Consider the following 17090-nt stretch of genomic DNA (forward strand, 5'->3'; position numbering starts at 1 on the left):
CCTTAAAATTACGTACGGAAGAATTTCCAAGAGTGCTCAGAAGAAGCACATAAATAATTCATTTTCAGCACAAAAAAGGCGATATTTTGCGTAAAACGAAAATGGCGAATAGTGTGCCAATGAAGCAAACAAAACCATCAGAATCACCAAGAACCGAAGGACAGGAAGTACTTTTTATTGATTGTGGATGAACAGGTGGGCAGATGGATGATGGAAACTTCGCCATGGCATTAGTTCATCAGACAGTTAGTCTGAATTAGCTAAAAATTCATTGCAAAGGTCCTAACATTAATTGTTTCGCTGCAGACACTAGTTTTATGTCTCTAATAATATAACTGAATCCCAATAAACAGTCGGGTCTATAAATATTTGGACAGTGACAATTTTTTCTTCAATTGTTTTTGTAATACTGTGGCTGTACACTACAATGAAGTTAAATTAAGAAGTCCTTGTATTGTATACTTTTAACATTAAATCAAGTAATTTAACAAAAATATTGCACTAGCCATACACACTAGGTATTAATTATGTAAGGATTAAACAACGAGAAGCTGTGCATTATACGGTTTGAATGCATGACGCGGAGTCTAAAACACCACGACGCGAAGCGGAGTTACTCCATGAAGTGCATTCAAACCGTATAATGCGCAACTTCTCGTTGTTTAATCCGCTTATACCATGGTCCCACACAGTGAGCTAACACACAAATATTTATTTAAGTTAACAGAACTTGATAAAAATGCGTAAGTATTTGGGACTATTTCATGCCAGTCTCAAGATATTTTCATCCTTGGCAACCGTTCTCTTCTTCTTTCCCGTCTTCAATCTTGTTCAGTTCATCCGATGTTAAATCTTTACACCGTTGCTTTTGCTGTTCTTTTCGTTTTCTCTCCTCCTCTTCCCATTCCTCAAACGTTTTATTTTGGCCAAAAATATTAAAATTTACTTGGAAATCCATGTTTTATTGTGTTTCTGTGATTCACCTGTCAAAACAGCTGATCTGCGCCAACTGATTTGCGCGTTGCTGTGGTGATGACCACAGCGGGGTGATATTACAGTGACTTAACTCGCCGAACTACGTGTGCGTATACACGAAAAAAATGCACACCAATTAGACGTGGAATTCTCACTGACCATGGTATAAAGCCATTTAAATATTTACTCTCTCTGTTTCAGAGACCAGAAGTAATTGGATAAAAAACTATGAATGATGCTTGTGTTGTGCACTCACTCCTTTGTGACAGATGGAAGATAGGGTTACAAATTTGATATTAAAGTTATAAAACAATGCAAAAATGTAACAGCATTAATTGAATAGGGAAACAGAATATGGTAACCAAGTGGTCAAGGCACTTGCTTCCAAAACAGAAGGTTCCCAGTTCAAGACCAACCATGCCCCTTCTCCGTGTAACATGGAGTTGTGACGAGAAGGGCATCTGGCATAAATGTTGTGCAAAATCAACATGCAGATCCTTATCTGATCTACTGTGGTGACCCCAGGCATAAAAGCAGGGGGAAAGCAGAACAAATTTACTGACTAACAAATGAAGTAGGAAAAGGCCTAGTAAGAAGTACTGTACACTTGAAAACTTCTTCTGAGGATGCTGATCGGTTTCCAATGGGTTCAAAGTAATAGTTTACTGTATTTTTCAGAGAATAATGTAACTTTTTTCTGTATTACCAGCTCTTTAATTTGGGATTTTTGAGTATTGGTGTAGTGTACTTTTTATTATTACCAATTATTATTTCATTATTGGAATTTATATTGTTCAGTGTTTTGATTCCTGGGAAAGCCCTAGATAGTTACTATGATTGATTATTCATAATAATGAAAGTATGATTTCTCAGAATATAAGATAGAGAATCTCCCAAACTAGGAAAAAAGTGATTATTTTGGAAACTACAGTAGATTCTTTTGGTGTAATCACTTTTTATTAACCATAAAAACTATCTGTCAATCAAAACCAAGAGTTTGAACTTCAGCTTTCACAGTGTGCTTCCAGTCATGTCTGGCAGCACGTGCTGGTGCTACGCGCCACTGCATCCACCACACAACGGAATCACCCCTGGTCCTAGATGGCAACCAACCTGACAAACAACTGCTCTAAAGCCACCTGTTGAAAATAACCAAGTATGTGCTGCAGCCAGGTGAAATGTGGGCATGTCCTTGCCCTTTTTCAGCTGCTGGGGTCCTGAACACTGAGGCACCTGAGAGGTAGATCATGCACAGAGAAACCCGTTACATGGCCAAAATGTTGCAGATGGGGCTCCCTCTCAATGCATGCTCTTATCGGTGTCTCCTTAAGTAACTTTCATTTCGACACAAAGTCATTCCTCGAAGAAGATCTTGAAGAAATGACATCTTATGTGACTTGAATCTTACAATCAATCAGAGAAAACACTTGAACAGGAGAAATTTCTTTTTGTTTGATTTGTTTTTTTTCTATCAGCAGGAAGACAGACTCTGCAGGGTAGATAATCCACCTCTGGCTGGGAACTGATAAAAGCACCAGTGCAGTGGCACATCACAGAGTGCAAACCAAGTTGAAAGATTTTTGGTAAAAAAAAACAACAAAAAAAAAACAACTGGACTTTTTGTTTAGTATTCAAGATCTTTCACCACTCCACCAGGCTTCTTCTCCAATCAAACAGGGTCACTCAAACCACTCATTAGGTTCAGCAATATATTAATATTTCCTTACTTAATCTCTGAAGTTTGTTTTTGAAAAGTAAAATAAATGTGACATTTGACAGAACACATGCACTGACTGCTGCTTTGTCCATGCCTTTATGAAACTGTGAATGAAAATCAGTATTGAAATACCTGCAGAGTCAAACAAACATTCATGGAAATGCAACTGAATGTAATGAATGTAAATTTGCAGGCTCTAAACAACCTGGAAAAAAAATGAAACAATTTTACTTTGGAAGGTCTTTTTTTGTTGTTTTTGTAAGCACCAGATGAATCAAGCAAAATTCAGATATTTCTTTTAATTTGAGTCATTTATTTATAGGACTAAAGGTCACTCGAGTCTGGCGTATGCTCTTGCAATTGCTTTCATCTCTATGTAACTATAAATGCTTGCACGTGTGTGAGCATACATACGACATGCATTCAAAAAGTATTTAATTCCACGGAAACAAAGTGTGTGAGTTGTCATTTGGTGGGTCGTTACACAGTAAATTTTGCAGAGTAGGATAACATTTGGTCCCAGTCCAATATAAAATATACTCTTTTATAGAGTAAAATCAGCTCTACCATCTTGTCAAATCATGTTTTTCAACTCCAATAAGAGTCACTCACAGCATGATAGAGTTGATTTTACCCTGTGACAGAACTGATTTTGCACTGTGATAGAGTATATTTAACTTTATTTGGACTGGGACCACAGTTATCCTGGCAGAGTATATTTTACTCTGCAAAATTTACTGTGTATAGTTACTAGCAGTCGGCCTTAAAGTGAACACATATACTGAGCACCCGTTGGATTCTCATTTGCTACAACATGATGGAATGACTTGAGCAAAGGTACTGCATCAAATTTTGCCAAAATCTTGGTGATACCCAAGTTCAAACCATTTGTAAGATTCGGGCATTTGGCAATGATGCCATGAGCATAATGTGAATAAGAGATGTATAAGGCTTTCAAAAAATGGGCACACATCAGTGGAGAGCAAAGAGCATTATAGTAGGCATGCATATATATGAGGGGTGTTACGATACACAAGTTCCATGATATGATACATATCACGACACAATTGCATCACTGTTCCCACTAATTATGAGGTCTGTGAGAAAAGTATCCGACCTTTTTATTTTATGCAAAAAATATATGGATTTGATTCATATGTTTTTACGTCAGCCAAGCTTGAACCTTCGTGCGCATGCGTGACTTTTTTCACGCCTGTCGGTTTCGTCATTCGCCTGTGGGCAGGCTTTGAGTGAGCACTGGTCCACCCCTCTCGTCATTTTTTCATTGCGAGGAAATGGCGGAATGATTTGGGCTTTGTTCCATCAGACTTTTTTCAGAAACTGTTAGAAACAGGCAGCTGGAAACCATTCGGAAAATTCACATGGCTTTCGGTGAAAATTTTATGGGCTTCACAGAGATTAAGGAGTGTTACTACAGCTTTAAGGACGGCCCACAAAGGCACACGGCGCGCCGCTCTCCGAGCCACGATCGACAGGCAGAAACCACCAGATCATTTCTAAACGGATGGCTGTGTCGATCCGGGACCGTCGTGTGCAATTTCTCTGGTTATTACAAGAGCTGGACATAAGCCATTTTCTCGCAGATTTCACTTTTAACAAGAGATTTTGTCATGGACCGCCATCATGACAGAGCCGCTGATGGAGCAAGACAAAGAACAACTCCGTTTTGGAGTGTCAGAGGACAAGTTGGGACATGCCCAGCTCTCCACAATTTCTCTTATACTCACTCGAATGGTAAGCCACTGAAAGCCGAGATAGGCATGTCCCAACTTGTCCTCTGACACTCCAAAACAGAGGTGTTCTTTGTCTCGCTCCATCAGCGGCTCCGTCGAGACGCGCGAAGCGTCCGCGCAGCTTTCCATGACAAAATGTCTTGTTAAAAGTGAAATCTGCCGGAAAATGGCTGATGTCCAGCTCTTGTAATAACCAGAGAAATTGCACACGACGGTCCCGGATCGACACAGCCATCCGTTTAGAAATGATCTGGTGGTTTCTGCCTGTCAATCGCGGCTCGGAGCGCGGCACGCCGTGCGCCATTGTGGGCCGTCCTTAAAGCGGCAGTAACATTACGTAATCTCTGTGAAGCCCATAAAATTTTCACTGAAAGCCAAGTGAATTTTCCGAATGGTTTCCAGCTGCCTGTCTCTAACAGTTTCTGAAAAAATTCTGATGGAACAAAGCCCAAATCATTCCGCCATTTCCTCGCAATGAAAAAAACGACGAGAGGGGTGGACCAGTGCTCACTCAAAGCCTGCCCACAGGCGAATGACGCAACCGACAGGCGTGAAAAAACTCACGCATGCGCACGAAGGTTCAAGCTTGGCTGACGTAAAAACATATGAATCAAATCCATATATTTTTTGCATAAAATAAAAAGGTCGGATACTTTTCTCACAGATCTCGTATGTACAAAGTGAATACTGTAACTTTGGTATATTTTATGAATCATTTATGATTCTTCTGCAAGAGGTCATTATTTCCACAGCGTGGTAGTTGATGTTCCATGGTATCATTATGAAAGAAAAAAAAGATTTGATACAGGCTTCACATGATGGTTATTGCGATTAGGGCCCCTTCACACATAGTGTGAATTTGGTCGATTTGCGCATAAAGTGTGCATGAAGCAAGAATCGTATGCAAATCGTGTAAAATCGTAGCTGCTTCAACGCCTCGTACACCTGTTGCTACAACTATTTGCACACATCAGCGGCTGAAAGACAGAGTGTGCGCTGTGACAGTACATACATTAAAAAAATATATCGCTTTTGCGATGGGCTGGAGAAGCAGACCATCTTTCATTTGGACACGCAGCAGGCAATCTGAATGTCACATCTGACAGGACACACATGTCAGACTGTGAGGGCTGTGAGTGGCATGCCGCAGGACCAGGACAAGCCAACAGTGCGACAAATATGCCACTTTCAGTCACATATCAGCAGAAATATGCCGTATAAATGCCAGTTGGTCAGTTATCACAGTGCTTTTTTTCTTTTAGAAAATACATTTATCTGCTTGTTCATTTTAGCCATTTCACGCTCCTGTGACAAGACAGTGATTGTAGTGTAGTGGTAAAGTTTGTGTCTGGTAATCAGAATGTGTGGGTTTGAATCCCGTGGCATTTTTTCTTTTTATTTAACCAGGGTTATTTAACCGCGGGCTTCTGTATTGCCTCCCCTTTTATGTATTATTTATATCAACCCAGTGATATTCACCAATTACACAGCTATTTTATTTTCCTCCACATCAGCTGCGCAATGTGGTGCACCATGTCCCATGGAACACATCCTATGCAACTGCTCGCGCTGTGTTCCTGCTCGAAAGACCGTCGCATGCACAAACCGTTGCATCGGGATCGTGTGCACCTGCCTGTTGGCGTGATTTTCATGGATCGCTCATATGAGCCATTTCGCCGTGAGATGCCCTGGGTTGTACATATTCATGCTTTGTGTGAAGGGGCCCTTAACATTGCACTGATACAACTCTAATATATATGTATACACACATGTATGTGTATGTGTGTGTATACTCATGGACATTTGTATGTGTGCATGTATGAATGTATGCTTTTTGTCTCTTGTCTGTAATATCACTAGTATGATTCATAGCTGGCTCATACCACAAAGAAAGTATACACAATTTTAATATTACAGTAGCAATTTACTGCCCCCATTTCCTCCATAAATTAAGGGGTTAATACACAAACAAACCATTAGTCAACCAATGACAGTGACAATAACAGTGTGAGGGTGGCAATTAACAACAACATTGTCTAAAACAACACGGACACCAACAAGTCCCGTCAAGTTAAGTCTGGTGCCGTGTGTAGGTGCCATGTGTAGGTGCCGTGCTTCACTGCATCCACAACACCATGGAACTACCTTGGGTCCTGGGTTTCACACCACCCAGGCAGACAACCGATATATCCCCACATCTATAAAATAACCATCTATCTGCTGCAGTCAGTTGAAAAGTGGGTGCACCAGCCACTGATGAGACATGTATGTAACTGCCAATACAGGTATGCTCGTACGCATGTATGAATGAATGCATGTATATTTGTAAGCATGCATGCATGTAAGACAGACACATTGCACTTCATTCACTTGGTACCGGCCATGCCCGGGGAAGTAAGCTGTGCCGAACTGGTGTTTCATGCAGGGGGAGTTTTAGACTTTCATAGACTTCATGCTACTGAATCAGGAGATGGCCAGAAACAGGCCTCAGGACCTACAGTATATAGGGCTTACATCCTCAACTATATTTATTTATTCAGTTCTGGCTGTACCCATCTGCCTCCCATTCTGTTTCACAAGTTTCCTTTTTTGGTGTAAACCCACCACCAGTTGTACAATGCCTCAAACTGTAGCTGGGGGACCCACGAGATAAAAGCAACCAACTCTGCTGACATTTTTCTGGCTTACCATCGGGGTGTTCATAAGGCAGCCAATGGTGCTTGGCATTTTGGAACTCAAAGTGGGAGTTGCGGAGTTGGCACTGCTGGGCTCGGAAGTCTTCAAAATGCTTGGGGCAGTCGTCAGTGTTGCAAAGCTGGTACTCATAGTTTACTCCGGGACAGTCTTGGCCGCCACTGGAAGGACTTGGTGAATGCAAAATGTTAAAAGAACAAGACGAGAAGCCGATCAGACAATGGAAATGTCTTTGAAAACAACACTGGAAAGTAAATAAGGTATTAAAATATACACTACATTAAGCAGCTTCTATGAAAGAAGGAAAACATTTTAGATCTGTTATTTGGATATAAAGAATTGACTCTGTGTGTGAGACATTAAAATATTCCACGTAAGCCCACTGGGTACATCCATTACACACTGAGGACAGGCATTACAGATTACATGCACACATCAATGTGTGCAAACTCTGAATCAAAGCTCATACTTGGAAATCTATTTTTGTCGAGACACATTAGAAAGCACACGCTGCACATTCACTAAATGACTTTTCTGCCAGTGATTATGTGTATCTGGCATTTTTGTCCATCAAAATAAGTCAGCAAAAAGCCAGGTGGTGGTATGAGAAGAAAACAGACTTCAAAACAAACAAAAAACCACATCTGTCTTTGGTGCAAAGTCAATCATACACACAGGTGTATAAAAATGTGGGTAAACAACCTTGCATTCACAACACCTGCATGCTGAGTTATTAACAGTGCGCATCAAGGATAGCAAATGTCAAATGTGTAAAATAGCGTGTAGTGTCAATTTAGCATGTTTGTATTTGTACACATGCAATTTCAGTTGTATCAGCTTAGTTTTAACTTGCGACACTTGACAGAATGTGTTCCAGCACAATGTTCTGCTGGTGTAATGCACACAGACAACTGTACATTACACCAGCAGAACTATTAACATGTTTTCTTAAATACTGTGCTTACCTGTCAACTCTCCCGATATAGCCAGGAGTCTCCCAATTTGGAAAATTATCTCCCAACCGCCCAATTCATACTTAAAATCTCCCGTGTGCTCTTCTTAGCTGCACCTGTACTCTACTGTCCCATTGCACTACGTTTTATTTATTTAACAGTGAATATAGTTTTGTCTATTTGACTGTTTTACTTCTTATAGAAGTGTTTTTCTTTTCTTATTGCTCCAATAACACCAGATCAATTTCCTTGTATGTGCGAACTTACTTGGCAATAAATTTGAATCTGATTTTGATTCAAAATCAGAAACAAATTTAGGCATTTACCTTGACTGGACTTTTTTTAATTTCCCGTTTTAAATACTGTGCAAATAAATAAATAAATAAATTAGGATTTTATAATTAATTTAGATTAATTAACCAATTAATAAGAAAGAAAAAAAATGCACGGTGCACTACGGGGCTCAAAGGTGGGTTGCACATTCATGGTAAGTTTATGGCAAAAAAAAAAAATCTCCCTCTGTGACATTTCCCAGAGTTGACAGGTATGACTGTGAAGGAAGAATAATTAAATGTCTGAAATAAAAGATTGTTTTTCTGTATGTTTGTTTGTTGGAATAGCCAGTGCATGAACATTTTTAAGCACTGTACATCTTGCACAACTGTACATCTCTGCTTGAAGGAGTTGTTAGACCTTGTGTGGAGGTTTGTGTTCACTTGAGAATCTCTGCCAAATGGAGTCCTTAATAATCCTCATTATTTAAACATTTAATTTAGGTAATCATTTGCATAGTCTTAGAGACAAATGGTATTTTCTTGTTGAGTTTTCTTGTTGAGCATACGCTGGGTTGTTGCACTGACGTGTCCGGAAGCGTACTCCAGTTCCACAGGAGCGCGAACACACCCCAAATTTATCCCAGGAGCCCCAGGCACCATCTTGTTTTGCTTGATTTGGGGTCTTCCACATGCAGTGACCTTTGTAGCACCACTGGGGGGAAAAATAGAGGGTTAGAAGAGAAAAGAAGCCTTCTTTCTGCAGTGGGTAAATGAAGTTTACCTTTCCAGTAGCACATTCCGTCCCATCAAGAGGTGGGCCCTTCTTAGTCTTGCAGAAGTAGGGATTGTCTGGGTGACTGCACCACAGCTGTTTGCACGGGTCAAACGTGCGAAACTAAAACACAAAAAAATAAAAAATACACCAAGACGTATACTAAGGTGAGCAGCTGACAATGAAACAATACCACGTGAAAAATAATTTTACTTACATCATCAGATATTCTGAGCATCTTGCAACTTTACTGATATTAAATTATTATTTGCAATCAAGTCTAAGACTGATAGACTCACCTTTAAAAACGGTTTAATTTGTAAGTAATGCTTTTTTGAAATATTAGTTGAAGAATGAATAAAAGTCAACAGGATAACCATCTGGGAGTTACAAAAGTCTATACACACCACTTCAATTTTAAGATGCACATTTCTTGCATTTATGGTATTCTTATTTTAACTGTGCAGGTTTTCTCTTTCTCTGTTTTTATGGTACTCGATGTACAGTGGGGCCAAAAAGTATTTAGTCAGTCCCTGATTGTGCAAGTTCTCCTACTTAGAAAGATGAGAGAGGTCTGTAATTTTCAACGTAGGTACACTTCAACTATGAGAGACAAAACGAGAAAACAAAAAAATCCAGGAAATCACATTGTAGGATTTTTAACGAATTTATTTGTAAATTATGATGGAAAATAAGTATTTGGTCAATAACAAAAGTTCAATTCAATACTTTGTAACATAATCTTTGTTGGCAGTGACAAGGGTCAAACGTTTCATGTAAGTCTTCACCAGGTTTGCACACAATGTAGCTGGTATTTTGGTCCATTCCTCCATGCAGATCTCTAGAGCAGTGATGTTTTGGTGCTGTCGCTGGGCAACATGAACTTTCAACTGCCTCAACAAATTTTCTATGGGGTTGAGGTCTGGAGACTGGCTTGGCCACTCCAGGACCTTGAAATGCTTTTTACGGAGCCACTCCTTTGTTGCCCGAGCAGTGTGTTTGGGATCACTGTCATGCTGGAAGACCCAGCCACGTTGCATCTTCAATGCTCTCACTGATGGAAGGAGGTTTTGGCTTAAAATCTCATGATACATGGCCCCGTTCATTCTTCCCTTAACATGGATCAGTCGTCCTGTCCCCTTTGCAGAAAAACATCCCCAAAGCATGATGTTTCCACCCCCATACTTCACAGTAGATATGGTGTTCTTGGAATGCAACTCAACATTCTTCTTCCTCCAAACACGACGAGTTGAGTTTTTACCAAAATGTTCTATTTGGTTTCATATGACCACATGATATTCTCCCAATCCTCTTCTGGATCATCCATATGCTCTCTGGCAAACTTCAGACGGGCCTGGACATGTATTGGCTTAAACAGGGGGACACGACTGGCACTGCAGGATTTGAGTCCCTCTCTGCATAGTGTTTAGCCTTTGTTACTTTGGTCTCAGCTCTCTGCAGGTCATTCATCAGGTCCCTCTGTGTAGTTCTGGGATTTTTGTTCACCGTTCTCATGATCATTTTGACCCCATGGGATGAAATCTTGCGTGGAGCCCCAGATCGAGGGAGATTATCAATGGTCTTGCATGTCTTCCGTTTTCTTACAATTGCTCCCACAGTTGATTTATTCACACCAACCTGCTTGACTATTGTAGATTCACTCTTCCCAGCCTGGTGCACATCTACAATTTTCTTCCTGGTGTCCTTCAGGTTCAGGTGACTTTATTTGTACCCATAGGTAGATTGACTTGCAGCAAACAGAAAAGGGCGTCCATGTTAGTCAAACACAACAATAACAATGTAAACACTGAAAACACTAACGAAGAACATATGCAAAACAAAATGTAACACAAACACCGCCGGGCACTCATAAGCTTATTAAACCACAAAAAAAAAAAAAAAAAAAGCATCAGGATAAACAACTAAAAGACGGTCAGCATAAAACAGATGTGCAAAGGGCAAATAAATATATAAATATGTGCAAAACCTACTAAGATTTGTTCAAATGCACAATTGTCGTTGGAACAAAACTACTCCTGCAGCATTTTGTCCTACACCTTGGGACTTTAAACCTATGGCCAGAAGGTAGGAGCTGAAATTCATTAGCCAGAGGGTGTTGTGAAAGTGTAGTGACACGGACCCACAACAGGGGGCGAAAATGAACGGCCAATAGATGAGCCAAAAGGTAACAATTTAATGTTGTGAAATGTGCACAACGAACATACAGACAATCTCAGAATATAATTACAGTCAATCCACAAGGTGACGTGTGGGCAGGCTCGAGGATAGAAGACATCTGTCCTGAGAAGAGCCGGAACCACACGATTTCCGCCTCCACAGAACCTGGTGAATACTGGAGCCGCCAAGTCCCGAATTCCCAGGTGATCACCGTCCCCGACTGTCAGATCTGGTACTGCTGGCGAGAACAAAGACAGTCAAGTGTGGGTGTGTGTACACCCAGTAACAACAACGGTGGGAATGCCACCTCCACCTCTCACTCAATACGTGCTGCAGCGATCCCTCAGAGGAAAAAGAGTGCCGTCCTGCACAGCCTCCACAAACTTAGGACCGGTACTCCTGCAAACACTCACAATATACAGATATATTGTAAAACAAATGGCTGAGGATATTACCTCCAATGAAGTATGATATCTCGGCAACAAGGTGGAGATGACGTCTGGTCTTTATGGAGTGAGAGGACGTTGAGTAGATGGGTGACAGCTGTCAAGAGGTAATGAGTGACAGCTGTCACCCCTGGCTGCATCCTTGGCGGCAGCGCCCTCTCGTGCCTGAAGCCCGCACTTGAGGCAGGGCGCCCTCTGATGGTGGGCCAGCAGTACCTCCTCTTCTGGCGGCCCACACACAACAGAGGGTGCGAGTCATCAACTGTGATGTAGCTGGCTATCCGCTGTAATTGTTTGGCGTACAGGGACTCTAAACTCAGCTGCAACTCACCAATCAGCCGACTAGACCATTTAATAATCTGACCCAGTCTGTTCCTGTCCTTCAGTGTCAGACTGCCAAACCATGCCACCAAGAAAAAGATAAAAACAGATTCAATAAAAGCACAATAAAATAGTGTTAACATTAGGGATGTCCCGATCCGATCACTTGATCAGAAATCAGACCCGATCACATGGTTTCAGACTTGATCGAAATCAGACGTTGCCTCCCGATCAGGAATCTGATATAGATTTTATCCTCATTATTTTGATCAGCGCTATTTCAGGCTCATTATTGCAGATTAATGGGCCTTTCATGCGTCGGAAGCGTCAGAGGGGTGAGACACGTTGCTTTTTATAGGCGTCAGAAGCATCGCTTTAGCTCGGCTTTTGACGTGACGCTTCTGATGGGAGCGCGCATTGCCGCTTATCGGCAGGCTGACGCAGTCAAAGTTCAAGCCAATCTTTTTTTTTTTTATTTAACAAAAGAAAAAACATAAGTTCAACCGGACAGAGGTGGGGGGAGTTACGCGCGCAAAGTTTCTTTCGCAGAACTGCTGTTGGTGTGTTTACGTGCTCAGCCTGGTGCCTCGATGGAATGACAAGAGGATGATGTACACTTTCCCAATGAAACTCTTGCTCAGTCATCCTTCCGTGCACAGCAGGACCCGGTGCTGACCAAGTCCTCAGGACGATGATCTGTCATCTGATTAACAAAAAGAAAAAAACTAATTGTCCTGTGATCGTTTGTCTGCAAAACGGAGTGAGAGATGGTGTGCGCACGAGCGACGTGCTCACTCATCACATTTAGGAGCACGTCTTAAAGAGCTTCCGTCTTCATTCACGTTCACTGCGCTGCTCTGAACTTGTTGAACACTGATAAAGCATCAGAGGGACACTGAGGACTGTCAGGACGCAAATGTAAGTTGTTTTTTTTTCCTTTTACTTTTCAAGTTGACTTTTGAACTTTCGACGCTCTGAGCTGTGACGTAGCTTCGCACTGTCCAACAGGAACGACGCGTCAAGCCAAAACACGAAAGACTAGTGGCAGAAACCACTGATCTGTACAAATGGTAAATGGACTGCATTTATATAGCGCTTTTCCATCTGCATCAGACGCTCAAAGTGCTTTACAATTATGCCTCACATTCACCCTGATGTCAGGGTGCTGCCATACAAGGCGCTCACTAAACACCAGGCGCAATAGGGGATTAAAGACCTTGCCCAAGGGCCCTTAGTGATTTTCCAGTCAGGCGGGGATTTGAACCACAGATCAGTGCAGAAACCATGTGTCTGAAGAAAAAACCTTGGAAATGTTTTTTGTTGTTGTTGTTTGTTACCTCAAAATTTCTGAAAAAAATTTAGAACACTTGTAATTAAAATAGCTAAATCAATAAATGGTTCTTTGGAAACCTTTCATCTATAAATTAAAACCACCTGTTATTTCAGATTAGATAATTTCTTGTTTAACATAAGGAACCTTTGACATTTATTTTTAGACAAATAAAATAACATGGAAATTTGTACATTTTTTAAGTCTGGTAGATTATTACTTGATTGTTCAAGCTACCTCAAAGAGAAGTGCACTGTTTACGTGATAAATAATAAAACAAGGTGATTAAAATGAAATTATTATATATTTAGCATTTGTTCATTGTTCATTCAGTTTTTTAAAGTATCGGATCGGGACTCGGTATCGGCAGATACTCAAAATCAGATGACTTGGAATCGGATCGGGACCAAAAAAACCTGATCGGGACATCCCTATGTTGTGTGTTGGGGGGGTGTGGCTGGACATTTTGGTGTTCTTTTCTTTTCTTTGCTCTCCAGGTGGTATGAAAACTGATTTGTCTGTGGAGAAGGTGCTGGCAGAAGAGTCCTTCACCCTCATCAACAGTATGTGCACCACCTGTGGATGGTGCTCACGTGCAGCCTTAAAGACTTTCAGCTGAAGCAGATAATGAGATGGTGTTCTGCATTCGTGCAGCCTTGAGGACTTTCAGCTGAAGCAGATAATGAGATGGCGTTCTGCATTTAAGCCATGTGTGATTCAAGCAGAATTGCCGGGAACTCGACCTTGTGATGTTCGTTTGTGAGACGTTGAGGACCGCGCCTGGGTTTGACACATCGTGCCTGTGAAGCAGGAAGGGTGAGGGACACATGCTGTCAGCACACATCAGAGGTGATTAATTGTTTGACTACTTGTTGATAGTAACTTGGTATTTTGTTACGCAGTATATTTGAATTGTGATGAGAATTGTGCAGCTCGCTTCTCACTGCGGTGGTGTGCGGACAACTGATCCTCCACCTGTTGTGAGAAGCTGCTCATTTACATAAAGCTTAAATACAGACCTGAATGTGTTGCTGATAGTGTGTGCCTTTTGAAGGATATTGCTTGTAACTGCTGACTTACCTCACCTCTTCTATCCTTCGCAGAGAGTCGGTTTGTCGTGTCCACCTGGGGGGTTTTGGCGGTAAAGTGAGTCCAGAAGCGCCGGGCTTCGATCCTTTTGGGCGCTGGAGAGCGTGCCAGCCTTCACTCCACCAGAATGACGCTGTTTTAGTTTCTACACTTCATTATGCACCAGAGGGTGAACAAATAAATTGTTTTTGTTATTGGAACCGCTTTCTGGTTTTTTAGCGCTGGGTTCCGTCGGACGCAGGTCCGCTCCTCAACCCGCGTCGACACATAACACCCTAGGTTTGGCCGATGTGGAAGTACGACAGTTTCCTGAGGCAGAACAAGTGCTGGTGCCCCTTCCTGCACTCCGCCTCACAGTTTGCCTCAGACGTCAACAAATTATCATTGATAGTCCCAAGGTATTTATAAGTTTGCACAATTTCAACTGGTTGACCATTAATTATTGTGTTGTCAGGTGTGCTACCATGCTTCCTGAAATCAATGACCATATCTTTAGTTTTTGATGTATTGATCTGAAGATATGAGTCCTCACACCATTTAACAAAATGGTCAACTACAGGGCCGTGGATGTTCTCATTGTCCTGCAGCAGACTGACAATCACTGTGTTATCTGCGTATTTTAAAATGAACCTGTTTTTAAAAGTGCTCTGACACATACTGGTGTAAAAAATGAATAACAAAGGTGAGAGCACCCTTGTGGCGAGCCAGTAGAACACACTGTGTTTGATAAAATCCCATTCACTCTGACTTTCTGTGTTCTGCTTATTAAAAAGTCTAAAATCCAGCCCACAAGATTGTTGCTTAAATTAAAATGTTCTAAAAGCTTTTGGGTTAAAATACAAGGTTGAATTGTGTTAAAAGCTGAGAAGAAGTCAATAAATAAAAGCCGGGCATGACACCCACTTCCCTCCAGATGTCTAAAAAGCAATTTCTCAAAAATTTTCATCAGAATTGATGTTAGGGCAACTGGCGTAAAACCATTCGAAGTTGTGGGATTACTGGATTTAGGAACTGGGAACACAACAGCATCTTTCCACACTTTGGGAACATGCTGTGTTTCCAAAGACTGGTTAAAAATATGACAAAAAAAAAAAAAAAAAAAACTGGAATCAGCTCTTTTGCACAAGATTTGAGTAAGTGGCCGCAGGTATTGTCTGGACAATGACTCTTGTTTATTTTTGTGCTAAGGAAGGCTTTTTCAATATCCCACTGGTTAAAGGAAAAGGGCTCACGAAGCCTGAGACCAAGTTCCTGGGTTTCCTTACTAAAATTGGAAATGTTAAAATGATTAAAAAGCAATTAAGAGCATTAGCTAGTTCAATATCTGAGTTGAAACTATTTAAAGTAATGTTTGTGCTATTTTCCGTATTTTGGAGGCCCGCAATAGCCTTCATACTAGACCACGCTGACCCAAGGTTAAAAGCTGCCATCTTCTTCTCCAACTCAGACTTGTAGCTCTGTTTTGCTTTAAGAATCTCCGTTTTAAGTTTCTTGGTGGTCTGAATCTACTCTCTTTTTAAAGGCATCCTTCTTTTTCTTTTAAAGGCATCCTTTTTTTTCTTTTAAAGGCATCCTTCTTTTTCTTTTTCCAGCAGTCCAGACTTTCACCTCCTTGGTTTGTACTTTTCCCCTATTTAGAACAGTCTTGTAGGTTGGCAGGAGTATGATCTACAGAACCCAAAGGGGGAAGAGGGATTGATTTAAAAGCATCTTTAATTGACCCATAACATAAATCCAAAGTCTTACCACGCCTGGTAACATATTGATAGAGGTTTGTTAGGGTTTTTTCCAAAGAGACCTGATTAAAATCTCCCAACATAAAATTAGGAGCATCAGGTGAGATGGACTGCAATTTGTGGACAACATTAAAAACAGTACTAGAGGCACAGGCAGCATTTGCCTTTGGAAAAATGTATAGTACTGTTATAAAAAGTTGTGGGAATTCATAGGGCAGATAAAAAGGACGCAGTGACACAGATAAAAGTTCAACATCTGGTGTGCAGATTTTCTCTCTGACAGTCACAGAGGTGCAGTATTGTTTGTTGATGTACAAACATACCCCGCCTCCTTGTGTTTTTCTGTCACTTCAGCCTGGCGATTGAGACGAAGCAGAGCTCCAAAACCATCGATGAGCAGATCAGAGTCTTGATCTTCCTCAGTGAGCCACGTCTCAGTAAAGGCCATAACGCAAGTGTTCCTAAAATCCTTTTGAAGTGGACTTTTCCTTGTAGTTCATCCACTTTATTTCTCTGGAACTGGACGTTTCCCATAATCACGGCGGGCAGGGGGATCCTGATGAGCTGCTGTTTACACACACACAGCCTGACACCACCTCGTCTCCCCGCTTTCTCCTCTTCTTCTTTGTCAAATCACTTTTATTAAAGACCAGGTAATTAAGATCCCTTGGGATAAACTCTGGTAACACGACATCCGTTACGCGATTCAGACTGACACAGTTCAGCTGCATCGTCTCTGGAGTAAGTATGACGTGTCCCTGTCGGATTGACAGCTCCGGTGAGATCCCTCACAAACAGGGTATGAAATATAAGCCACAATGCAGCAAAATAAAGCGCATCCATTTCATTT

The 17090-nt window shown here is 41.3% G+C and overlaps 1 protein-coding gene across 2 annotated transcripts in view; it reads right to left on the reverse strand.

The window, feature by feature from the left end:
• Positions 1-17090, reverse strand: part of adamts3 (ADAM metallopeptidase with thrombospondin type 1 motif, 3) — a 554270-nt gene that overhangs the window by 125631 nt on the left and 411549 nt on the right. For both annotated transcript variants that reach the window (XM_034170793.1, XM_034170794.1), the window contains exons 11-13: positions 9150-9263; positions 8935-9080; positions 7135-7310 (exon numbers count right to left, since the gene is read on the reverse strand). In XM_034170793.1, the coding sequence (XP_034026684.1) occupies positions 7135-7310; positions 8935-9080; positions 9150-9263 (436 nt within the window). The remainder of the gene's footprint in view (positions 1-7134; positions 7311-8934; positions 9081-9149; positions 9264-17090) is intronic.

This window comes from Thalassophryne amazonica, chromosome 5, assembly GCF_902500255.1.
Source record: "Thalassophryne amazonica chromosome 5, fThaAma1.1, whole genome shotgun sequence".
NCBI lineage: Eukaryota > Metazoa > Chordata > Actinopteri > Batrachoidiformes > Batrachoididae > Thalassophryne > Thalassophryne amazonica.